Source organism: Neofelis nebulosa, chromosome 14 (genome assembly GCF_028018385.1).
Source record: "Neofelis nebulosa isolate mNeoNeb1 chromosome 14, mNeoNeb1.pri, whole genome shotgun sequence".
NCBI lineage: Eukaryota > Metazoa > Chordata > Mammalia > Carnivora > Felidae > Neofelis > Neofelis nebulosa.
Genome location: NC_080795.1, coordinates 57,387,804 through 57,415,290, shown reverse-complemented (window position 1 = coordinate 57,415,290; position 27,487 = coordinate 57,387,804). Strand labels below are relative to the sequence as shown.

General features: G+C 36.9%; 1 protein-coding gene across 6 annotated transcripts in view; it reads left to right on the top strand.

Annotated features, from left to right (window-relative positions):
* CSMD3 (CUB and Sushi multiple domains 3) overlaps positions 1 to 27,487 on the top strand; it is a 1,263,431-nt gene that overhangs the window by 812,000 nt on the left and 423,944 nt on the right. For all 6 annotated transcript variants that reach the window (XM_058698868.1, XM_058698869.1, XM_058698867.1 and 3 more), the window contains 3 exons: positions 1,072 to 1,254; positions 6,284 to 6,610; positions 10,821 to 11,015. In XM_058698868.1, coding sequence (XP_058554851.1) covers positions 1,072 to 1,254; positions 6,284 to 6,610; positions 10,821 to 11,015 — 705 coding nt within the window. The remainder of the gene's footprint in view (positions 1 to 1,071; positions 1,255 to 6,283; positions 6,611 to 10,820; positions 11,016 to 27,487) is intronic.

Below are 27,487 nucleotides of genomic sequence, written 5' to 3'. Positions count from 1 at the left end.
GTAATTTTAATTTTTTTGCTGTAGTTTTGAGAACTGTATTAATGTGATTTCATGTGAATTAAAAACCTAAACAACCATCACAGTAATTTACCACTGATATTCATAGCTTCACGTGAAGACCCCAGACATTTGGAGCCTCTTTGAATACAAGTTAAGAGAGTGCTTTCATGTGCTTTTAAGAGAATTTTAACCAACCTTCTTCATTTTAATTCATATAAAAAACATTCCTGGAGGAACGTATCTGGGTAATTTGGAATACAAAATTGATACCTGTCCTAAGGAGTTTTTTTGGGGGGGTCTAGTAGGGGAAATAATTACACCAACAAGTGTCAGGGAAAATGGCAGCTCCTAGGGGAAAGGCATTCACTGAGAGCTGTAGGAGCACTGAGGCAGACATTACCTCACATCCTGGTCATGATGTAAGGGTTCACTGCATCATGTACAGGTAAGAGATGTTTTCAGTATTTGGGGGAAATGCATACATGTGTATATAGGTGTGTGCATATATGTAGTGCACACAAAAATTTAAATCTTGTTATAATTGTGCTGTTGGGCACAAACACTGCCCTGTGCTCTGATGACCTCAGTTTTCCCATCTACAAAATGAGAGAACTACATTAATTGTTCCCTAAAGGTCATGTCATCAAATTGTGTTCACAGGAATAGCAAAAGAGGGGCACCTGGGAGGCTCAGTTGATTGTGTCTGACTTCGGATCGGGTCATGATCTCGTGGTCTGTGGGTTCAAACCTCGCATCAGTCTCTGTGCTGGCAGCTCAGAGCCTAGAGCTTGCTTCAGATTCTGTGTCTCCCCCTCTCTCTCTGCCCTTGCCCTGCTTGTGCTCTCTCTCTCTCTCTCTCTCTCTCTCTCTCTCTCTCATTCTCAAAAGTAATAAACATTAAAAAAAATTAAAAGAAGAGTAGCAAAAGAAAAAAATTAAATTTGGAAAATGTATTAATCTTTTTTTTCTGATATATCTCAGATATAGAGAGTGTACATCTACTAAACTGGTGATGCGGATATCATATGCCTAAAACCCTTGGAAGGTGACTTTAATCTTCTATTTTTGCAGAAATTGAAAAAGAAAGTTGTGGTGATCCTGGTACACCCTTATATGGAATTAGAGAAGGAGATGGATTTTCTAATCGTGATGTTTTAAGGTTCGAGTGCCAGTTTGGGTTTGAATTAATTGGAGAGAAATCCATTGTTTGTCAAGAGAATAACCAATGGTCTGCAAACATACCCATCTGTATCTGTGAGTACCAAATGCTTTGCTTTCTGACAGCATATGTTACCCTGTCCTTGCATATAATTGCTTTTGTAATTAATTGCAAAGAGCTGGAACCGTGTAATTATTTTTGAATGAGTAGCACTTTGTGATACTATCTTTAACAAGTGTGCTTATGCCAAATTATAAATTTCATTAAAGATTTAAATAAAGTTAACATAGTTCACTTGGTAATTGCAAAATATATATTACATCTGTTCTTATAGAATTTTATTGATGGCACTTTATACTTTATAGATAGGATACCTCTTATGGAAATTATACATCTGAGCTAATTCTAGTAGATTCATTTATTTATTTTAACAAGATAGTATATGCTTATTTTCAATCAGAAACACTTAAAATATTTAAAGCTTATATTCTATGTATAATGCATGAACTTATTTTTGCTTGTAGATGCTCACACTAATGCATACTTATGTGCCGTTTATTTATATTGCACAGAAAAAAACTCCATTAATGTTTATGATATACAGTATGGTTAGATTAAAAGAATGTATTTGTTTAAATACATGAAAACATTCCAATGTAACTACAACAAAAATATCATTTGTATTATCTATTGATATACTTTTAGTTTCAGTTAAATACCAACAAATGTAACTTCCCAGATATGGGTGCAATATGGAAAATTTTGCTTTTTGGCTTTGACTATTCACTATTCAATGGTAACGTAGAAAGCCGATACTCATGAAAATAAAAAAAAAATGTTTCTTATGTAGCATTCTGAAGTTATTTAACATTTTTAAAGAAGTAACAGAACTTTTAAAGAGACTACAGGTCATCTAATATATATTTTGCATAGTTAAAAATAATAGGGGTGCCTGGGTAGTTCATTTGGTTGAGTGTCTGGCTCTGGATTTCAGCTCAGGTCTTGACCCCCGTGTTGGGCTCTGCACTGAATGTGGAGCCTACTTGAGATTCTCTCTCTCTTCCCCTCTGCGCCTCTGCCCTACTCATGCAAGCTCTCTCTCTCTCTCTCTCTCTTCAAAAACAAAAACAAAACAAAACAAAAAAGTAAAAAGAAAGAAATGAAAAAGAAAATAGAAAATAAGCAAGCAATACTATCTCTCAGTATAGTGTCTGGATACATATTGCAATGATACCTAATCTGATGTTTTAGCAAAGTGGGTATTTTTCAAATGTTCCAGAAATTTCCCTAATTAAAATATGTTTTGCTTGCTCTTTAGGGAATGTAGGGGAGGAAGAGAGCATAGACCTCCTCAATAGATCCCTCTCCTTTAATGCCAGTGTTCATCCTTAACCAAGATCACCTTGTGAAGTTCCTGCTGTGAAAGAAGACAATATATTAGGAGAATTTGATTGGATTTCGTTAGCATTGTGGAAACCTTAGCAATACTTCAAAAGATTTCACTTAAAGACCTTTAGTTCTAGGTATTCTTCCATGGAGACAATGTTTGTGTAATATGGAGAATCTAGTAATGTAGTGTATCACACCAAAAATAAAACTATTTGGGGGCATCTGGGTGGCTCAGTTGGTTAAGCATCCGACTTCGGCTTGGGTCATGATCTCACGGTTCATGGGTTTGAGCCCTGTGTCTGGCTCTGTGCTGATAGCTCAGAGCCAGGAGCTTGCTTTAGATTCTGTGTCTCCCTCTGTCTCTGCTCCTCCCCCTGCTCATGCTCTGTGTCTCTCTCTCTCTAAAAAATAAACATTAAAAAATTTAAAAGAAAATAAAAAATAAAACTATTTTAAGTCATTTAAGAGATGCTAAAATACAGTCAATAAAATATTTAAAATAATGCTGACTAAAACAAATTAAACTCTTGAAATTCTAGAGAAGACATTTTTTACTATTTTTAAAAAGAATAAAGTCCTAAAACTTGATATATTATAAATACGTAGTAACGAATAGTTTCCTGTATACCAACAATATCTAATTTGAAAATGTAATTGAAAGTTAATTTACTCAGAAAAATAAAATTATAAAATATGTAGAAATAATTCTTACATAATTCCAAATAACTCACAGAAAATTACAAGCTTATTCAGAAAAGGAGAGTTTATGGGAAAAAAAAAAGAGATAGATGCATGTTACAGAATGAGAGGGCATTATATTAAATATGTGAATTATATAGAAATTGCCTTGAAATTTCAGTAAAAATCCTAACATAATTTCTTTGAGAACGGATGTAATGTGCTGATACACAGCTTGGTAAAAAAACAGGCAACAATAGAATAGACATGAGACTTTTTTAAAAGAAAAAGTCCCTATGTACTAAAGTACATAAAGATACATCTAACAATATTAAGTTACTACTGTAAAATTCATATGGTACTCACAGAAATATAACACTGAGTCAAAGGAAATTACAGTAACAACTGCATCTAATACAATTAAGGGTTTAAAGTATTATATTGGCATTGGCCTATTTTTTTGACAAAGGAGATCAGCATGACAGATTTTGGTCATCCCTTGTCCCAAATGGGGATCATTTAGATCAGAGACTAGCAAACTAAGGACTGTGTGACAAATCTAGCCTGAAGCCTCGTTTGGAAACAAAGTTTTACTGGAACGGAACTGTGTACTTTGGTTTACCTGTTGCACATGGCTGCTTTCCTTGCTATAGGAAGAGTTAAGAGTTGACTCCTGCTATAGTGGCAGACTTAAGTAGTTGCAAAATTGACCATGTGGCTTATAAAGCCAAAGGATTTACTATCCGTCCCTTTACAGAACACGTTTGCTGAGCCTACATTTAGATCAAGGTTATATAATCAGAAGATTCCTGGATGCAGGCAGGTAAAAGTTTGAAAAGGGCACAGGACTAGGTACGTGTGTCCCCATTATGGAAGTGGTAGGCAACTGTAGTGCATTCACTTTTTCAAAGAAGCTAGAACTCCACATTTTTCCGCCTCAATGTGAAATAGATTGATTTTAAAATGTGACTTCAAATTTTTGTACAGGCATAAGAAAAAATTGTATCAAACACATTTGCAGTCTGGATCCAGCCCAGTGGCTATCAGTTTCCAAGACCTGGTTTTAACATCGGTCCGTACAGACGAGGCAAGCTTAGGTTAGAAAATATTTATTTAAAATGATAAATAATTATACATGTATAATAAGTAACTGATTATATATATATATATATACACACACACACACACACACACACATATATAATCCCTATCGTTATTTTACATATTTTATGCATATATGTAGGTATAGGTATATTTTTGTCTTTATATTTCTGTAGATAGGTAGATATTGGTCTAATTTCTGAATGTTAATAAAAGATCTGAACTTAAATGCAATATAAAGAAATTATTATTTTTAACTCAAATTAAAACAAATTATGCTAAAATTATTAACAGAATAATGTAGGAATACTATATGAATTGTAATATTGAATGAATATTATAAACTAAGAGTTCATAGTCTTAAATATCAGATTTCATGAGCCTATAATTCCCAAAAAAGAGAAAATGGAGGAATCTTCATATTTACTAGTAGGCAAAGAAGGGCAAATTACTAATATGAGATATCATTGTTCCTATCAATTAAGAAAGGTCAAATAGTCATAATATTTTATGCTGGTGGAGGTTTTGTACTCTCTAACGTATTAATTATATTTCAGTATGAGTTATATTTCAGTAAAAGTTAATACAACTTTTCTAGACAGAAATTTAGCAAACTATTTTCAGGCCTAAGGTTCATACTCTTTGTAAATAAAATTTGGTGCAAAATTAGATGAGTTTGATTTTGTTTAAATTATGTAATAAAAAACACCAGAAGACAATACATCATTCCTTTATGAAATCCGCTATGCACTAAGACCATTTACTTTTCTGTTTTTTATCTTTTTTCAACTTTCTAAATGTTCTGTGTGATACTTTAGCTTAGATGTTTTGAAAAGTTAAAAGAAAACTGGAGAGGGATGGAGCAGGGGCAGTGAGAGACTTCATCTTAGAAAGGTGTGAGTTTAGTTGTTTTTCCAGCATTAGCCACTAGTGGTGGATGCTTATAAAAGTTAGTTTGTCTCCTTTGTCTCCTTATCTGTGTTGTAAACTCTTAGAGCTTCCCATGGCAATGGTAGGATTGAAACTCACCTAGTCACCACCCTCGTCCACGTTTTGTCTGTGCTACAACATCCCAGTTCTGTTAATATCCGCATAATATTTTTTGTCTTCAATCATTTGATGCGCATTATTGCTTTGTATGGAAATCTGTATATATTTCACCATTTTTTTTTTTTTTAATTTTTTTTTTTTCAACGTTTTTTATTTATTTTTGGGACAGAGAGAGACAGAGCATGAACGGGGAGGGGCAGAGAGAGAGGGAGACACAGAATCAGAAACAGGCTCCAGGCTCCGAGCCATCAGCCCAGAGCTTGATGCGGGGCTCGAACTCACAGACCGCGAGATCGTGACCTGGCTGAAGTCGGACGCTTAACCGACTGCGCCACCCAGGCGCCCCCCACCATTTTTTTTTTTAATTGAGAAAGAGAGAGAGAGAGGGAAGGAGAAGGGCAAGGCAGAGGAAGAGGGAGAGAATCTCAAGAAGGCTCTACAATCAGCAGCTCAGCACAGAGGCTGCGTGAGGCTCGATCCCCCCAGGGTGAGATCATGACCTGAAGCAGAAATCAATCCAGAGTCCCTTGCTTAACCGACTGAGCTACCCAGGTGCCTCACCAGTCTTCTTTCCTACCCAGGTGCCTCACCAGTCTTCTTTCATATGCAAAGAAACAAAAACCTTGAACAGCACTCTAACATAAATATGATAGATGTCTAAATAAATTGCCTTTATTACTCCTATGATATTTTTGTGCATATTTAAAGACACGGTTATCCAAAGAAATAGTTGCCTTTTCTAATATGTGAAAATAGTAACCTTTTTTTCTCTGTTTTATAAGATAATTTCCATTGTTTAATCTTATTTTTTTTCAAGCTACTAATTGGTTATCATAGTTGTAGATTGTGGCAAAATAAGGTGAAATATTACTTTTGAACCTTTATTGTATTTTATAATTTTAACAGTTCCTTGCCTGTCTAACTTTACTGCACCAATGGGAACAGTGCTTTCTCCTGATTACCCAGAAGGGTATGGAAATAATTTAAATTGCATCTGGACCATAATCTCTGATCCAGGGAGTCGGATACATCTTTCTTTTAATGACTTTGATCTGGAATCTCAGTTTGACTTCCTTGCGGTTAAAGATGGTGACTCTCCAGACTCCCCGATTCTTGGAACCTTTACTGGGGCTGAGGTGCCCTCCCATCTGACTAGTAATAGTCATATACTGCGATTGGAATTTCAAGCTGACCACTCAATGTCAGGACGTGGCTTCAACATCACTTATAACAGTAAGTTTATCTTTTCCATATAATGTATTTCTACCAAGTAGAGCTAGAAAGGAATCATGTAAACCAGCTCTCTGGTTCCATAGACAAGGAAACTTAAACAATGTTTTATATATATATATATATATATATATATATATATATATATATATATATATATATATATATATATATATAAACTTGAACAAGTTCTCCATATATATAATGTACCAGGAACAATTCTTCATTTCCAACCATATTTTACTCCCTATTGTGTCATTTCTCTTGGTTTGTGAGAGGTCTGATATTAAGGAAATATGTTTCAAATATTATGATGTCAGCCAATATATTAGTTTATTCTATTAAATCTTATAAGCATAAGATCAAACCTAAAGGGTATCATATGCTTTGCTCCATTATTGGTGTGAAAACATATAAAGGAAATAAATCTTTCTTTCAAAATATTCATAAACCAATAGGGAACCTTAAACCAATAATGACAGCACAGAGTTACAATTCTGGAGATGAAATTCACAAGGCTGAAATTCACAAGAAACATTACAGAAGAGAAAATCATTAACATAGGAGCAGTAGACCACTGACCTGCCACCATGGGGAAGAAATACCTTAGAGATTAAGAGCATCCTTTCAGGGCGCCTGGGTGGCGCAGTCGGTTAAGCGTCCGACTTCAGCCAGGTCACGATCTCGCGGTCCGTGAGTTCGAGCCCCGCGTCAGGCTCTGGGCTGATGGCTCGGAGCCTGGAGCCTGTTTCCGATTCTGTGTCTCCCTCTCTCTCTGACCCTCCCCCGTTCATGCTCTGTCTCTCTCTGTCCCAAAAATAAATAAAAAAAAAAAAAAATGTTGAAAAAAAAAAAAAAAAAAAGAGCATCCTTTCTACAGTGAAACTATACAACTTCAAATGTTGGCTTTGCCCCATTTTTAGGTTTAAAATTGAGCCTCAGTGTCCTCATCAGCAAAACCATCTTTGGCTTCTATAAGGAATAAGTTAGGTGATGCAGGCAAATAATTTGGCATGGAGTAGATAGTGCATAGTAAATGCTCAATAAACATTAGCTGTCATTGCTTACTTGCCTTTTGAACTACTACCTTAACATCTTATTTAATTGTGTTTACTATGTTGCTATATTTTGACATTTCTTTGAGGTTATTTAGCTATTGTCACTCACATTCTTTGTATTTTTTTTGAAAAAAAAAAGCCAAAAATATAGCAAAAAGATGAATCACATGAAGGAGAATATATCATAGTAGGTTAATATACTCACATACTAATGCTTCTGTTTGCAAATGTTTTCCTAAAGAATAGAACACTACTGATTTTTCTTGGTTTTTTTTTTGTTTTTTTTTCTTCCCCCTCCCTTGAAGGTACCACACTCTGGCACATATTGACCAACTTGATGAGTTAATATTTGTTAATATTTGTGACATATGACAATAGGATCTAGTTTCCTGTTCTATAAAAAAGAATTGCATCCAGGGGTGCCTGGGTGGCTCAGTCGGTTAAGCCTCCAACTTTGGCTCAGGTCATGATCTCACTGTTCATGAGTTCAAGCCACGTCAGGCTCTGTGCTGACGGCTCAGAGCCTGGAGCCTACTTTGGATTCTGTGTCTCCCTCTCTCTCTGCCCTTCCCCGTTTCACTCTCTTCCTCTCTCTCTCAAAAATAAATAAACATTCAAAAAAAAAAAAAAAAAAAAAAGAATCACATCCCTAACCCTGACAATCAGTGCTGAGTTTTGGCAATTAGTAACAGAAAGCAGTTATTGCCTTTTCCAAGTGTCACTAGTGGTGAAATTGTCAACATGTAATTGTATATCATTAAAGTTAAATTAGCTGTGACATGTGTCATACAGACTGCTGTATAAAAGAGTTGCTTTATCTGAAAGTCCTTTTAAAAATATTTCATATGTATAAAGATATATATATATATATATATACACACACATATATATATATATATATATATACACACACACTTCTCTATTTATTTATAATTTTTATTTTGTCTTCAAGGCACATTATTTTTAACTTTAATGTTTATGGTACCTTCAGGGAATTATGGAAATATGCCTCCTTGTTTCTTGTTCTGTTTCTCTAGTAAATAATTTAATTGATCATATGAAAATTCTTATATTTAATGTTTTCTACTGAAGTTATTTTTTTTCTGAAAAAAAAAACTATCAGGCATTATATATAGGAACAATGAGGCTTAATCAATTGCGGTTTTTGTTTTGTTTTGTTCTGTTTTTTTGGTTTTTTTAGTTTTCTATTTTATTTATTTATTTATTTTTCAATATATGAAGTTTATTGTCAAATTGGTTTCCATACAACACCCAGTGCTCTTCCCAAAAGGTGCCCTCCTCAATGCCCATCACCCACCCTCCCCTCCCTCCCACCCCCCCATCAACCCTCAGTTTGTTCTCAGTTTTTAAGAGTCTCTTATCCTTTGGCTCTCTTCTACTCTAACCTCTTTTTATGGTTTTTGGGTCTTTTAGAATCACAACAAAAACCAATAATTAGAAATAAGTGCATCTACAAAAATATATTGTCTATATTTTAGAATTTACCTTAATATTCTTCCATACCATTTAACTTAAAAATGAGGAGAATGGTAAATCAAAATTATATAATTTATGAGCAATATCAAAGTAATGATTAATGAGAAAACTTAAAATAACTGCATGTACTTATGTATAGCATGAATATAATAATAATGTAAATACCTCACAAACTATTTTTTACACATTTAGATTTTGCTATTTTAAATATTCTTCCATTTGTATTGTGCTAATTTAAACATTTATGGTGCATGTTTAGTCATACAGATGAATAAAATGAGAAATTTGGAGGGCTCATTTAATCTATAATCTTCAGAAATTCAAGCATATTAATATGTAAGCATATTGTCCCTACACTGCTGCTGACTTGCTAAGACTTGCCTAAATATATCCTGGGAGACACAAAATAAAATAAAGTGGCTCTGAATTCAAGAACTCACATTTTCTTGGGGCGCCTGGGTGGTTCAGTAGGTTAAGCATCGGACTTCAGCTCAGGTCATGATCTCACAGTTTGTGAGTTTGAGTCCAGTGTCAGGCTCTGTGCTGACAGCTCCGAGCCTGAAGCCTGCTTCAGATTTTGTGTCTCCCTCTCTCTGTTCCTCCCCCACTTGCACTCTGTCTCTCTCTCTCTCTCAAAAATAAATAAAGATTAAAAAAAAAAAATTTTTTTAAAGAACTCACATTCTCTTGAGACATGAAACAAATAACCCAAGATACAATATGTTGTTGAGAAAAAAATTAGAAGCCATACAAAGGGATAATTTCATTCCTATCTCTCTGACCTGAGGCAAATACTTATCTGTTGCTGAATCTCACATTACTCTTTAAAGTTCTAAATGTTAAATGAGATAATGACATTTCCAAAGCTCCTTATAGCAGTGGCTAGAACATAGTAATTATAAGAGTTAGCTCCTTTCCCTTTTCCTAGATGGCAGAAAATAGATGACAAATGGAAAATTAGAAAGAAATTTTAAGACTTTCATACGAGATTGGAACATTTCACTATAGCCTCACAAGACTATTTCTCCATTCCAAAGAGTAACATCACGAAAGTTTGCAGTGAGATGTGGTCAACGTGCTTTGTATTCACAATAATTGGAATTCTGACCAGTTTATACAGAAAATTTTACATACCGTAAACCCCAGTGGTCTCCAGAAGTAAGCAGAAACAATTCTGTTTTGAAATGTAATCTTAGATTATAATTCATATTTTAAAACAATCTGGGGCGCCTGGGTGGCGCAGTCGGTTAAGCGTCCGCCTTCAGCCAGGTCACGATCTCGCGGTCCGTGAGTTCGAGCCCCGCGTCAGGCTCTGGGCTGATGGCTCGGAGCCTGGAGCCTGTTTCCGATTCTGTGTCTCCCTCTCTCTCTGCCCCTCCCCCGTTCATGCTCTGTCTCTCTCTGTCCCAAAAATAAATAATAAAAAAACGTTGAAAAAAAAAAATTAAAACAATCATACCTATTTACATCATGGATATACGTCACAGGCAAACAGGGTCAAAGGAGAGGCTCTCATTTTTTTTTTCTTTTTTAAAAAATAAAGGCTCATCTAGATATAAACATAATCTTTTCAAAAGTCAGTTTTTCTCACTCCACATACACAAGGGTCCCTCTCATACTGCTTGTTTGTGTGTTTTTGTTTGTCTCCTCTTCTCCAGCATTTGGGCATAATGAATGTCCTGATCCTGGAATACCAATCAATGCACGGCGGTTTGGGGACAACTTTCAATTAGGAAGTTCGATTTCAGTTATTTGTGAAGAAGGATTTATTAAAACCCAGGGAACAGAGACAATTACGTGTATTCTTATGGATGGAAAAGTAATGTGGAGTGGACCAATTCCAAGATGTGGAGGTAAGTGCAATGGTCAGTGAAAATTATAACCCCATCATTGCAGGATTTTTTACCACAATACCCGGGACTCGTTGTCTCGCCACTTTGAAGAATGAAGAGGTGAACACAAAATGAGCAGCAGGCCAAAATTCTTTAGAATGTAAGATCAGAAAGGAAGAAGAGTAGAAAAGCTCTCTTTACAGAGAGAGAACATTAGAAAGTGAATGCCTGTGGCTATAGGCAAGAGTCCCTGTTATAGAAGGTTCTGGTCAGCACCCACTCCCTCCTTCCCCCTTGTTCCTCCTCAGGTTCTACCTTATTGGCTTGATAGCTCTAGGTGCTGGGTTGTCCATTCCTGACTGGCTCGTTTCCATTGTATGAGGGGTGGTCTATGGCCATACTTCGGTCTTTTGTCAAATTCCTGAGAGAAACCGGAGAGGAAGTAGGTGGGGTCTCTTATGTTCTTAAGAAGAACCTTAGGCCTGGGGGGGTTTGCTGTGATCAGATACTCCCAACATTGTTGCAAAATAGGTGTTTTTCCCCAACCAGGGACCTCAGGCCCTAATCTTTCCCTCTCTTCCTACTGAATCCTATCTTCTTCTATTATACCATCATCATTGTGCACTGGAAACTGTATTTAACCATATATGCATATATAAATTAGGTATATGTGTTAAACAAATTACACTTTTAGTTTTTGTTAAAATAATTGCTTAGAAACCTTTTAAAAAGTCCCCTTTAAAAAAAACTCTTAATAAAAGGTATACATTAATAAATGGTAAATATTGGTTGCATGTGCAAATTCTCTTTAGGGTACTTCAGAGTTACAGTTTAGTACACTTTCTAGTCATCTTTTTTCTTGGTATTTTAACTATTTATGGTATCGATATTGGATCTTCAAAAATGTGTTAACTATTATTTGCAATAAATAAATTTATGCTAAAGCAGCCATTATTTAAAATGTGTACTTTTTGTCAGCATAGTTCACTAAACATGTTTTTTCAATTTTGATTTACTCAATAAGATATAGTCAAGAAAATGCAGAGGAATGTATGTGCGTAATGTATGCGTGTGTGTATGCAAAGTTTGAAAGTTTACATCTTTGAATATATACACTTATCTAAAGTCACTAATTATATTGACAAGAAGGAAAGATGATCCTACTTAAAAATAAAATATACCCAGCATAGTGTGTCAAATTATTTATTAAAAAAATTTTTTTTTACATTTATATATTTTTGAGAGACAGAGAGACAGAACATGAACAGGGGAGGAGCAGAGAGAGAAGACACAGAATCTGAGGCAGGCTCCAGGCTCCGAGCTGTCAGCACAGAGCCCGTCATGGGGCTGGAACTCACAAACCACAAGATCATGACCTAGGTCAAAGTCGGATGCTTAACTGACTGAGCCATCTAGGCACCCCTATAGTGTGTCGATTTAGAATCTATAGGTTGTGTATATGAGGTGTGGAGCTTCATTTAGAATTGTCACATTGGGATTAACATTCTTCTTTTCTCCTTCCACTCTAGTACCAAAGGTTACATATCTGTTTTATTTAAAAAGATGTAGAAGGAGACACCTGGGTGGCTCAGTCCATTGAGTGTCCGACTCTTGATGTCAGCTCAGATCATGATCTCACAGTTGTGAGATCAAGCCCCATGTCCAGTTCTGTGCTGAGAGTGCAGTCTGCTTGGAATTCTCTCTCTCTCTCTCTCTCTCTCTCGCTCTCGCTCTCTCTCTCTCTCTCTCTCCCCCCCCTCCCCCGCTCACACTCTCATATATAAATAAATAAATATTTTTAAAAAATGATATAGAAGAACTTTTACTAAGGAACAGATAAACTAGAGCCAGGAAACACTTTTTTGCAGATCACCATGTAATGATTAGGTGATAATTTTTAAATAATTACTTCTTTTTCTTGCTCTCCCAATTTTTCTTCTTACGTGTATCCAAACTGACAATGAAACCTTTATTTTTTTCTTTTTCAATTTCTGGCTGTTAAATTGAGAATATTTAATGTATAATTTTCAGAAGTATAGCAGACTTCATTGACTAATACAGCCACTACCTACAAATGCTGCCATTCATAAAGTTGAACATTTTCATAATGTCTTGTGATAAGCTACTCCAGACCACGCAATTATGCTTTCCTATTAGCCCCTTCACTTAGCACCGCCTTCCTCTTCTAATCACTTTCTCATTTGTAATATTAGGGACTGAACTAGATGACTTCACGGTTCTTTTCCAAACCTCAAAGGTTATGAGTTTAGTCGGGTCTACCTTCGCGATGGTTATGATTGTGCTATTGTGTTTTCAAACAACATGACAGGATTGCCCAATAAAAGGCTGAAATAAAAAACGAAAAACAGAAAGTAATGTTCATTTTTTCCCATTATACTTTGCCCTTGAGCACATTCATTCCTGAACAGTTGCTGATCCAAACTTGAGGAATCAGTCAGAAAAGCCTACACTAGTATTTGAAGGAAAAGTAGGAGATGGAAGAAAAAAACGGGTTCAGGCCGAAGGAATGCCACTGATTCAATGTACTGGACTGGAGGATAGAGGCTCAGGGTTTGATGATAATAAGAGGGGTGCCAAGCATGCCAGGCTTTGCAAACAATCCTGGATGGATTAAAATTATCCTGTGGCCAGAGGGAAGCCACTTCAGCTCAGAAGTGATATGATCAGAGCCTCTCCCTTCTCTGCCCTAGGAGTTGTATACAGGCCAGTGGACAGAAACAGAGACCACCTCTGGGTAACTGTTGAGTCTGCTTAGAGCCTCATCTGCCTCACTTGGGTGTTGGTTGAGAAGCTACTTGTTTCCTAGCTGAACAGGGAGTAAAAATAATGAGCTTGACACCAACAAATCTTTTTATGAATCACTGTTTCATTTGAGAGAACAATTTTAGCGAGATTTTTCACTGTGAAAAATGAATGGTATTTAACCTTTAAACATGAGTGAAACAAATATTCTGAACTCTAATTTGGCACAGGCCAGGAGGCCCTTGTGACATCCTAAAAAGAGCTTTGTGGAATTCCCGAAGGAGAGTATTTTTTTCTGTGTGTATGAGTGAAATTACAGACACTTGGCTCACTTTGCCAGTTTCTGGATTTTATCCCACAGTGGGAACATGACTAACAATCAAGTTGGAGACAGGGAAGGTAGAGTCAGAGTGGGCTGAAAGCGATCTTACCGTGGCACTGGGCCAGGTTACCTGCCATATCCCAGGCCATGTTGTGAGGGAGTTTCCACCCAATAAAGCAGACTGCTGTCAACTCCTGTATAACTAACTCTGGTGGGTGTAATTTCTGAGACTCTGAGGTTTGTAAAGATTTCCTTTAGTTTTAGTTTTGCCTCAATTCCACTTAGCTGTGAACAACCAAAGCCTGAGACTAGCCGAGGAAAGCTCATTCTTTTTCTCTCCTAATGTGTTTTCATCGTGGTGGTGGTTCTACCACTCAGCCGCTCCCACTGATGCAAAAAACTATGTCTGGGAGCCCTCTCTGCCCAACTTCTTTGTCCTTTAGACCTGTATTTTGACAGAGAAGTTTTGCTTATTATTTATTGCAATTTATCTTTTGGGGCATGATCACAGCCTTCAATATATGCTTGCTATTTTAGCTGAAACTTTTTTGTCATCATATTAAATATTTTATATAGGTGAAATACATACTTGTGTATGTTTTGATAAATGCAAATAATTCTTTACATTTTATTCTCTCAGAACATTCCAAAATTAAATGCATTGTTGAAAGTTGCTTAAAATGTTTGGATTGCTATGTGTTAAAATTAGGAAGTAGGAAGTTTCTTGTTTCAATCAGAATTTATAGAGCAAAGGAAGTCAGTATAAAATGTTTTGATAATAAAACCCAGAGTTTCAACCTCTTTAAAGATTGTCCTCTCCCTCCACTACCACCGCCGTCCCCCGCCCCCCAACACCGTCTATTGCAATTATCTAGAAGTTTAGGCATTTGGCAAATTAGTAATCCATGACAACCAGTCTTCAACTCTAAAACTGTGGAAAATTGTTGAAAAAAGTGAAAGGTAATGTTTTATCAGTCCTAGTCCTTGAATAGGGATTAGTGAGAGGAAAGAGAGACATGAGATCATAATTTGTTGCAGTTCTATGATCCCACAGCTGAACTTGGATTCATTTCAGGGAGCTTAAATACAATTGTGGAACAGAATTGGGTTATACATTTTATTCACTGACCCGAAGTTCACCACTGATGCATTAACTAAGGATAGATTTAGGCTATCTTTGTGAAAATTTGAACCTTTTTCTCTAGAATGGGTTGATGAAATTCCCTCATGAGAAAGAGAGATTAAAGACATTCTAAAGCTTTATGATCTTTCCGTTTTGCTAATGGAAAACAAAACACATTAATTATTGTAATCAGCATTGATTCAAAATCACTTTGAATTCTACAAACTGTTCGCCTAACTCAGTTTAGTGACGATCAATGACTTCTTCACTTATACGTTAAGACTGTAGCCTGAATATAACTGGCTGTATCTAGGGCCAGTCTCTGCATGGTGTCTCCTTCAAAGATTTACCTACAGCACATGAATAGTGTAGACGATTATCATAGGTCTACTTTAACGGGCTGCCATAGGGATTTTCACGATATGCCATGAAAGCTTCCTAAAAATCTTCCTCTTCTGTCTTCACCAAAGTTTCCCCTCAGAGCAGCTACATAAACACCCTCCCTCTTTTGCCCTGTGGTCCCCTCAAGACCCCTCTGCCCTCACATTCATTTTTTTTCTGCACAGCCCAAACCCCTGTTGGGCACCTGTGAGCCTCCTCACTAAAATTCAGCCCTCAGGAAGTTCAGTTTTCTCTTTAGAATATTTTTCCCTTGGGTTTTCTTCTTTCCACACCCTTTTTCTTTCTCCTAATATGATCAGAATTTTTCTCAGGGGCCTCTGAGGGCATTGTGAGACTCACCACATTTACTTCAAAGTCTCTTCTACAAGCCTAGGTGCTTGGAAATTTGGAAAATGGGGGAAAGGAGCACTCTATTACTGTATTTGGGTTTATTTCTCTCTTCACCTGTGCGTATGAATGTATCTTCTGAAATATGGGTAAGATGTTGCTTTCACTTAATTGTTTTTCTCAAGGGAATAATATGCAACTAGATTTCCTTCATAGTACCAAGCAGGAGAGTCTTTTTCTCAGTAAAATCACGTTACTAGTTTCTGGAATGTTCCTTATAATGAACACTGCTATACAGAAGGCAAAATTCAAGGTATAATATTTGACTCAGAGAGGTTTCCTTTGTTGGGCTTTGGGAAACTCACTAGTCTCTGACCACCATAATCTGCCTGTCCAAATGCCAGCTCTAAAAGGCTAAGACATATATTTTCCATACCTTAAATGATCTGAGCTCATTATTTGGCCTTCTTTCCTCATTGTCTATCTTTACCATTTTTAGGTTAAACTCTATTAGTCTGAGTTCATACTTCTAAAGTATAGCCATAATTAACTTATTTTTTTCTTAGCTTTGATTTGCTTCACCAGATTCATAAGTCTCTTTGTAGTGGGGTTTAAATATATGCTCACTTGGTAAACTGGCTATAAGTCAACTCTGACATGAACTTGTTACACGTGCTTCTGATCCTCCCATCCGTTCATACCATTTCCTAGTGGAAGTCTTACTTTTAACTGTTTATATGAGGTTACCACATACCCAGCATATGACGTTCCAGCATTTGAACGCAGCTCAAATTCATTTGGATATTCATGTCCTCTAGGGTGGTGAGGCTGACTGCCATTAGATGGAGGTTTTGATGGATCTGAGTTCACAAATAGTACCTAATACCCAGTGCTATAGATCAGGAGTCATAACCTCAAATGCTTACAGGAGCAAGGCAATAACAGAAACAAATTAGATGGGCTAAATAGAACACACTGCCCTCCTAAGAGGGAGGCGTGATTTCTGACTTTTTATAGAGACATGGTTACAAATAAGCATTTCTCTTTTTAACATCAATAATAACAATAATGAATAATACAAGAATGATATCATTGACAACTGATGACAGTGTTCCCATTAGTCCTGACATTTCCTTCATGCACATTAGAAAAGGGCATTTTCCAAGAGGGAAATGGCTTGAACTAGTGATTACCAAGGTCACTTTAATTTGAGATCCGGCAGTAGCAATCAATCCTTTGGGAGTATGCAAGGTCAATGGAGCAGGTCAGGAGACATATACCATCCTCTCCATTTTGAGAAAGCACTCCGGTGTCTCAAAAAATTGGGTGTCCTTTGGACTTACCTAAGAACCATTTTCCAGATAGTGATATCATGAAAAAGTCTTTTGAGTACCTCCTTTTTGTGAATTTGTGTAACACTGCTCAAATGTGATCCTCGACCAGAGTCTAGGCTGGAACACCCTATTCTGAACTAAGCAGTCTCTCCTGGATTGTCATTTCAATCTAGAGTAGTCTCTATAATCTCCTTCTGACTTTGCATTGATATTCTGCTCAGCGCGATTATCTTTCATCATTTGGCACTATATATATTTTTTTCTAATAGTTTAGCTGCTGGTATGGCTCGATTATGTGGTATGATTTGATTCAAGGAGACTCAGGAACTGTCCTAGTTATTCAGGAAGCATTAATAAAAAACAGACATGTTTGCTTTGTTTTTCTTTAAGAGTTAAGATATGAAAGTTTTATGCAGTACAGTAAATAGAAAGCTTCCCAAATACCTTCTTGAGCTGTCTCTTCCCCCATCCTCCCATTCAAGGTAACTGTTACATGTAAAAATCATCTTCCTAATCATCATTGTCATTGAATTCACAATCATCATCACCATCATCATCCTATCTCTCTCTCTCGCATGCTTACATACAGTCCTATCATCACTAAGTTGTTGTCTCCCCCTTCCTATTTTCCCTGTCTCAGCCCCATGCCCTTGCTTCCATGTATTTAGTCCCTCTCCTCCACATTCAACCCTTAGACTAACACGAGATCTACTCATTCCACTCTACTGTGTCCCCAAGAAAGTTCAGCCTGTTCTCATAGTTTCAGTTGAGATTCTATCTCCTTGGAAGGTTGGTAAATGCATTATATCTCATTATAAGAAATTATGCATGAGTTTAAAAAAATAAAAGAGGAGAACGATCAAGTTTTTGGCATATCTTTTCAAGCTATTCTCTGGGTCGCATTTCTACTTTATGAATGCCTGCTTCTGTATTTGCCAGTAATAAACCAGCCAACAAATCCCAAAAGAACTTGAAAAAGATACCAGGCCATAAGACAGAATAAAACAAGAAAGTTCTCTTTCTAGGTGTCAAGCAGTGAACACTATGTCATCTAGAGTTTCCTGTTTTAAAAATCAAGACAGTTGGACATAAATTAAGTCTCCTATCTTTGTTGCAGTCATAGAAGGAAACTGTTCCTGAGTATGAGGATTTATTATTCATTGGTGAATGTCATTTTTTAAAGCTACTGAACTCAACTCAGGTAGACTGAAAGATGAGAAGGATTTATTTACAGACCAAAAATGAGAGTTGGGTTAAAATGTATTCATTATTTTGTTATAAAATCTGAAGTATATAACCATTTACTTTTTAAAATCAGATGTTTCTTAATACTTTAAAGTTATAATTATTTAACTGTTCATGGTAAAATAAGTTAGACAATCTAAAATGTATATACTTTTTGAGTTTCATTTTATTAAATATACTACTCAGGCTCCTTTTAGTCTCTCTTCCTGGTTTCTCCTCATCCTGATGATCTCTGTTTTTTCCAGAGCTAGGTCTTGAATATTTTCCCCTCTCTATTTCCATTCACTCTATGGGTAACTGTCAACCAGTCTCTAACTTTAAATAATATCTATGTGCTGATGTCTCTCAAATTTACATCACCAGCCTAGTTCTTTGCCCTGAAGTCCAGACTCATGTATTCAACTTCCTACTCAACATTTCCACGTAGATGTTTAATAGGCATCTCAAACTTAACCTGTCCAAAACTGATCTGATCTCTCCCTGTCACTCCAAACCTGCTACTGTCACAGACTTTCCCCATCATCATTAATAGCACTCCATTCTTCCAGTAATTTAAGCCAAACTTCTTGGAGTAATTTCTGACTCCTTTCTTTCTATTACAGCCATACGCAATCCATCAGAAAAATCTGTTAGCTGTACCTTTGAAATATATTCAAAACTCATCTAGTTCTTACTTATTCCACTGCTGACATCCTGGTCCCAGCAACCATCATCTCTGGCCCAAATTGCTACAATAAGTCCCTAACTGGGCTTCTTCCCTTGTTCCTATTCAGTTCTGTAGAAATGATTTGTTGCCCAATTCACCTATGCTCACTGATTAATTTCTTCATAGTCATTTCTGCACTGAGACTCAGAAGGGTTCTGATGCATACACACTATCTGCATTTCTCCTCATTTTTACCTGGATTGTGTCTCCCTTGCTCTCTGAGCCGTAGCTAGCTAACAATAGCTTCTTTGATCTAAAGCAATCCCCTCAACAAAAATGGAAATAGAATATTGGCCTTCTGGATTACATGGTCATGTTCTTGAATATAATTAGGATGTAATACATTCATTGGACTGCTTTATAGATAAAGAGGATTACATTTAATGAAATACGTTGGAAGAGTCAGATGAGTTGCTATTGGCTCAAAGCTGTTGATTTAATTAAGACACCAAGTGAAGACTAAGTGAAAGAGAAGTCACCTCTTCCTTGTGAAGGTTCATAATATTTAATATTATTGCCATTGTAGCCTCCCTGACAAGAAAAAACATTAGGAGCAAAATGTATGGCAAACAAGGTTTAGAAGCAAATTTTTCTATAGCTTTGGAATTGGCCACCTAGATGCCCAACCAAGGAGAAAAAAATTTCAATACCCATTCTATAAAAAAAATCATAAATATAATAATAAATTGAAGTCCAGATACCCCCTTCATGGCTAATTAAGTGTGTTCTAACTAACTCATCTCTCTTAATCATAACTTCAGGCACCCCACTCCCAATTTATATAAGCAGCAAAAAGAAAGCAAGGCAGATCAAGATCTAGATCTATCCATCTATCTGTCAATCTATCTGAAACTGTTGAAGTCAAAAGTTCAGTTTTTCATTTATCTCCCTATAGGAAGGAGGATGCTAGTCTTTTTCTTCTCAATCCAAGTTGAAGGGAAGGGCTTTAGAAGAATCCCTCATAGAGAATGGAGTTGCCTGGGAGAATGAGAAACAAGAATCCCCAGGTAGATATCTGATTATACAATGTAGTACTTGCTGATCTGTCTTCTGTGCTGATCGAACAAGAGGAGGAAAACTGGTGAAAGCTGACAGACTGAAGACGAGGAAAGCTGTCTAGTTCAAACAATTTGGCAAGTCAGTGATATGCATTTCCTATGCATTAAATGAATACTAAAGAAGGTACCCAAGCTTGGCCACCAACTGTAGGAAACTCAACAGCCTGAAACCATAGGGTATACTGCCAGGGGTAGCAACAAGGAAGTTACTGGAAAAGGTTGAGCTCCTCCTATATCAGGCAGTTATACAGTGAGAAGCCACCTTCCCCACTCTTGGTCTTTCCAAAGGACTCATTTATTCTCATGGAGAACAAATATTTTCCATATCTGACAAATAAAGGCATCAGGAAACAGTCAGGGGTAATGAGGAAAACAGCCATAGCCAGGAAAGACTGACAGCACAATCTGTCCTGTCCTAGCCCTGACACATCACAAGGAAAAGAACCTAAAAGGAAGAGGAAGGAGTCAAGACAAGGGGGGAGACTATTCCAAGTGCTGAAGTGAATGGAGGAATGAATCAGCAAGTTCTGATTCTCCATCAGCACACTTCTCCCCATCTTCCAAGCCTCTATGGCCACTCCTCAAGGATGGACCTTGGATGGATGGGTGGAGAGAATAAGATAAGAATTTCCCATTGGGCTAGACCAAGTTTTTTAATACTGAAAGTGATGAGAATATTAGAGGATCTGCCCAACATTTTTTTAAGGAGATGGAGATTTGCCAGTGCATGCTTGAAAGCAGCAGAAGGAAGGAAGGAAGGAAGGAAGGAAGGAAGGAAGGAAGGAAGGAAGGAAGGAAGGAAGAAGAAGAAAGGAGAAGAAAGGAAAGGAAAGGAAAAAAGGAAAGAGACCATTTCTGTTTTTGTTCCACCAATTTCAGAATGCACCATAAAATGTTTGCTCAAGCAAGAACTTCCTTGCCCTCAGAGGAGAACTTTCTGCATCACTATGGCTTATTCTCATTCTTACTCTCTAATGGGTTATCTGAGAGAATTCTTTCAGTGAATAGGATAGGATGGAAGTCCTTGAAGAACTTTTGGGAGAAAAGGCTGAATCCACATGCCTGATGAACTTTCTTTTGAGTATAAGAGTTTTTTTCTCTTGAACTCAGTTAGCTTCAAATGAAAGGAAACCCTTCTCATTCACAGATATTGCATTCTCTTTGGAGGGACTTCTTTTGAGGGAGCAATGAGAGTGACAATCCAAGGCATAGATCAGAATTTATTTGTGGTTCTCATTGAGAGAATGTGTGTACATCTAAAAATAAACCCCACTTTTAATTACATGTTTATGTAGTATTAAATTCCATTCTCCTGGAGAGCTACCCTAGGGAAATGGAAGTACTAACAATCTGCAAGGTTTTGCTCCCACTGTTGGGGTGGGGGAGAGGGGGATGAGTCTGAGAGAAGGGATAAAGGGGCAATGGAAGAAGGTGCAGAGCTGTGACTATTTCTCTTTAACCCTGGCCCTTTAATTTGTGTGTTTCTGGTTTCTCTTTTTATCCTAAATTCAGACCCAACATGTTTCTCATTATTTTCTTTGAAACAATACTCAACCTCTCTGAGGTTGAAGAGAGTCAGTGATTACTTCCCATACCTATATCCCTAAAGCCAGGTAGGGTGGGGAGAAGTATGGAAACATCAGTGTTTGATAACCTGGATGTGGTATCTAGATTTTATCATGCACAGCTCCACAGAAAGGCTATCTCTCAGACCAAATGTTGGAATACTCACTTTGTAATTTCACTTATAGCCAAACCCCTGAGATCAAAGCCATCTCTTCCCATCCACAAATCCCTTGTGAGCACCTAACTGCCGCTTCTCAGATGAAAGAGCGTCTCCTGCTGTGGAACACTAAACATTATCTGAATTTTATCTGAATGTAGGCTGAGGCACTTTTGACTCTTTCATACAGGTCTTAAAACATACTGGCTATTTTGAATTTGTCCGTTCTACTTAAAGCAACACAGAAATGAGTCAGCACTCCAACGCAAATTATTTATAACAGACTTTCTTCAGACCTTAGAGAAATAAAAGTAGATAAATGAACTATGCCTACTTTATATTGGTCATGCATGCCCTGTTTTTATTGCCAAAGACAAGGGGGCTTAGAGGCAACAATCTGTATTTCACTAACAGATGCAAAACACCTCTTTATCTCAGGAACCTGAGACATTATCCGGGAGAATCTTGACGCTACAGACCAGTCATATCTTAGATTTGGGCAGTGGTCTATGGGCTAACAGCAGCAAAATGGCCTGTGAAGACAGGGTGGGGGGAGGATCTTGTTCACAATGGAGCTTTCTGGATCCCACCCTATAATTACTAGAAGTGTATTCTGGAAATATGCATTTAACAAGTTCCCGAGGTGCCCACTAATGTTGGAAAGGCTTCAAAAGGAGTAACCACTGCATAAAACCATGACGTCTTCTCCTTCTTCCTCCAAAAAGTGTAAGCTTCAGACACACAGAACTATTGGACTCTCCCTCATACACATTAGTATTTCTCACTTCCTAACTCTGCTTTCTGTCCAACTCTCCCTATCTTCTATTCTTGTTCTTCTTCTTGTTCTTGTTCTTCTTGTTCTCCTCTTCCTCCTCCTCCTCCTCCTCCTCCTCCTCCTCCTCCTCCTCCTTCTCCTTCTCCTTCTCCTTCTCCTTCTCCTTCTCCTTCTCCTTCAATCTAAATTCACTTCTGACAAAATAGCCTTTAAGAACTCTTTCCATTTAATGTCCTTAGGATGTTATCTGACCCTGTCTGTGTTGCTAGACTGTCTACCCAGCTTAAGCATGTACTTGTACTGCATGTTAGCTGTGTCTGTTTTCTTTATAGAGTGTGTGTCTCTTGAGGGCAGAGGAAATATCACATGAATATGTTTTTTAATTTTAGCACCTGGCACAATATCTTATATATAGCAGAAACTAAACAAATCAGGCTCTGAGCTGACAATGTAAAGCCTGGTTGGGATTCTCTCTCTCCCTCTCTCTCTGCCTCTTTCTTTCTCTCTCAGTGTAAATAAATAAACATTTTTTTAAATGGTGTTGCTAGAATTTCACATTTGTATTAAAAAATCTTTGGGTTCCTCAGAAAATTAAAAATAGACCTACCCTATGACCCAGCAATAGCACTGCTAGGAATTTACCCAAGGGATACAGGAGTACTGATGCATAGGGGCACTTGTACCCCAATGTTTATAGCGGCACTCTCAACAATACCAAATTATGGAAAGAGCCTAAATGTCCATCAACTGATGAATGGATAAAGAAATTGTGGTTTATATACACAATGGAATACTATGTGGCAATGAGAAAGAATGAAATATGGCCTTTTGTAGCAACGTGGATGGAACTGGAGAGTGTGATGCTAAGTGAAATAAGCCATATAGAGAAAGACAGATACCATATGGTTTCACTCTTATGTGGATCCTGAGAAACGTAACAGAAACCCATGGGGGAGGGGAAGAAAAAAAAAAGAGGTTAGAGTGGGAGAGAGCCAAAGCATAAGAGACTGTTAAAAACTGAGAACAAACTGAGGGTTGATGGGGGGTGGGAGGAAGGGGAGGGTGGGTGATGGGTATTGAGGAGGGCAACTTTTGGGATGAGCACTGGGTGTTGTGTGGAAACCAATTTGACAATAAATTTCATATATTGAAAAAAAAATAAAATGTGGTTTAACCATATTGTAAAAAAAAAAAAAAATCTTTGGGTTGAATATTCTTTCCCCCTAACCATCCATCTTTGTCTTCATCAAATCTACCTTAAAGAGAATAAGGTATGTTTAATTAAATGTGTCTTATAAAAAGGAATCCAATACATCTATCTTGGAAATAGTGCCTTATTTGGAATTTTAAGATGCAAATTCGAATCTCACCTCTGCCACTACCCAAGTCTGTGTTTCTTGTGAAGTTGTGTTTCATGCTTTTTTCCTCATCTGCAAAACTGGCAAAGGAAAGAAACCAGCATTTTTATGCTACAAGATTATTAAAGAATCAAATTAAGTAACATATATAAAAACATACTCCAAACTGGAACACATGTCTCTCTTGGTTGGTATGGCAGAAATATGTAGCTCTTCATCTTTAAGCTGTGTTACCCTGTTCGTTATATAAAATTGTAGATGGGGAAACAGTTACCCAGCTGAAGGACTTCTCACAGCTTCCTTTGCAGTTAGATATGACCGTGTGAGTAAGCAGAATTAATATAAATAACGTGTAGGCCATGGTTCATAAAAAGCACACACAGACTGTTCTTCCACACTCTGTTTCCTTTCCGGCCAACTGAAATGGAAATAACCTGCAAGGCAGTCTAGGAAGTCACACATTGAAAGTGGCCAACCCTTTCTCGTCCTGTGTCATGAGAGTTTGGGTGGGGCGGGGCGGAGGGGGGGAGGCTATCTTGCTAGTAGAGTGATCTCATTATACTGCCACATGATTGTGTCAAAGAAATATTTCACCAGAGTTAGAGGCAAGGAGGATGTATGACTTTATTCAAGACTATTGCAATAGAAATTGAACTCAGTTGCACTGAGGGATGGTTTAAGGGCTGAGGTGGGCTAGTGGAAAAGTACTGAAGGAAGTTAGGTGAGTCATCTGGAATCTTAAGTCTGTCTAAAGTTTTGTCAATTTGAAGGCCATTTTGGTCAGGTGAGAAATAAACTATTTTGTTAAGGTATTAAAATCTAGGTGTTTATTTATTTTACCAGCTACAGATATCTTAATCTAAACAGTTAAAGGAGAGAATGACCCAAGCAGCAATAGTCCATCCCAGCCTTTGCCAAAATGCAATGATATAATAATGAGTATCAGTCAATACCTACTTAATTTGATTAATTTGATTAAGTTTGCATCTTAAACTGCCTTTTAATTTTTTTCCCTCTACCTGTTCACCTTTATCTTCTCCCTGCATTAAAGCTTTAGCATTAGTCTGTGTTGAAAATGATGTCCAATATAGACAAGATCTCCAGATTCTATATTCTATTTTTTCTTGTGATATTTCACAAACCTTTTAGCCTCAGCATCAAATCTTATTATCTCTCTATGTAAGATTCCATCCTGTTTTGTGCTCCCCATTATGGGAGTGGAATCACCATCCATCCATTACAAGCCAGGGGCCCAATGACCAGTTGAGATTTCATCTTGCTCACTCATTGCATGTAATTAATAAATGCTTTTGAGTCTACCTCCTAAATATCTCTTGCAGTCAGTACTTTCCTATTACCATCATATCTCAGCGTCTGATGATACCTTCTCTGCATAATAGTATACGATCTCATCAACTCCATATGTATTGCCCTTAGTCCACTTTACATGCAATTGCCACTTAAATGAAAATCTTTTTCTTTGTCTGTATATATATATATATATATATATATATATATATATATATATATATATATATATGTATCCTTTGTCTATAATTTTTCAATTTCCTGTGGTTGACTTTCCATAATATAGCTTCCCAGGTCTTTTTCTACCTTTTTTTTTTCCCTTTAATGTCCCATCACTTCTTGGTTCCCTAAGAAAGGTACTGGCATTGCTAAATATTGTGCTAACCTAACTTTCTACTCTTTTGGAAACATCGTTATGCCTATATGTCTCTTTCCTCCTGATGAACCTGACTCATCCTTGAAGGCTCAAATTAAGCAGATTCTCTTCTTTGAGGACTTAATTCATCCCCTTTTCCAGACCCCTGCCCCATGAACATATCTTTTTTTATAGAGTTTATGATATGCTTACTTTATGCTTCTGTGTTTTGCATGTGAGAAGTGTGAGGAAGGCAAATTGCCTCTGTTAAAATCCTTGCTGGCTGAGATGTAAAGGGAAAGAAAATTCTTCTCTACCCATTAATTTCCCAACTGGACTAAGAATTACATTTACATGAGACAGATTAACAGGAGGAAAAAAAAAGTTTTATTACATGTGCAAGGAGGCCAAGTAATGGAATTGAAACCTAAAGAAATGATCAAGGCAGGTAGTTTATATACTTTTTCTAAAAAGAGACAATGAATCTCTGAGGATTTGGCAGGACAAAGAAAACTTTGGGAGCTTCAGTTGGTAAGAAATTCTAAACAGAATTTAGACCGGGGTAGTAAATTAACAAGCGTTATTTATACAGCCTCCTTGGCTGTAAATTTACCATCTCTGTGATAAGGATGTCTCTCTACCTCCTGGTACAGGGAAGGTACTCTTCATTTGGGAGACTTATTTCTTGCTTTCAGGGGGACAGAGAGGAGTCTGAGTGTCCTTGAACAGACAGTCTATTCTATTAAGTAACACTTATTCAAAATAAGCAGTATGCCAAAGAGGCTCATCTCGGGGTCGTCTGCCTTGACCCCACATACGTAAATTATTTAAATACACATCTAGCTTTCTTTTTTTCCCCTATAATAATAGTACATATGGCTAGATTTTTCTGAGCCTCATATAAAATAATTCAAAAACTTTTCATGCAGTTCCTGGCACACCCAATAAATGTTATTCGGTATGTTTATGTTATGTTAGTCAGATGTTTATTCAATAAATTTTAATTAGTACAAGTAATACGAATACCACACAAACACATACCTGGCACACAATTGTTGGCATGATTAAAATATGAATGGATAAATGACAAATGAGTGAATAAATGAAGGGGACTTTCAAAATACTTTGTGTGGTCTTGATCTCCCTGCTTTGTGTATATTCCAGTTTCCCTTATTCAGACAAGGATTAGTTACTGTTTTTTACAGAAATCTGTCTCAGATTGTGTTGTCTTTATACCCAGAGGTACATAATCTGATCTTAGTTGTTAAATGTGTAAGCATTTAGTACATCTCAATAGCTACATATTTATTTTCAGCATAATATTTTGGAAAATATTTGGGGAAAAATTATAAGCTTCACTTAAAAACTGATTTTATGGATATTTTTGTTCAGGGCAAGTCTAAAAACGTCATTTAAGTTAAAATATAAGTGAATCTATATGGAGAAAGTTATTCATTTAATATAAGCTATGCATGGATATTGCAAAATTATGAGGTGTAGGCCATTGTCTTATTACCTTTGGGTCTGTATGGTTATCCCCTTTACAGTTAAGTTTCTCTTTACAAGTTTAAATCTTTGTTACTAATATTATTAGTAGCTCTTTGCTCCAAAGCTCCCACTCCCGCACATGCACGCATATGCTCTCTCTCTTTTTTCCCTATATTCTATACTTCTGTCTGTTTCAGGTAGATTTC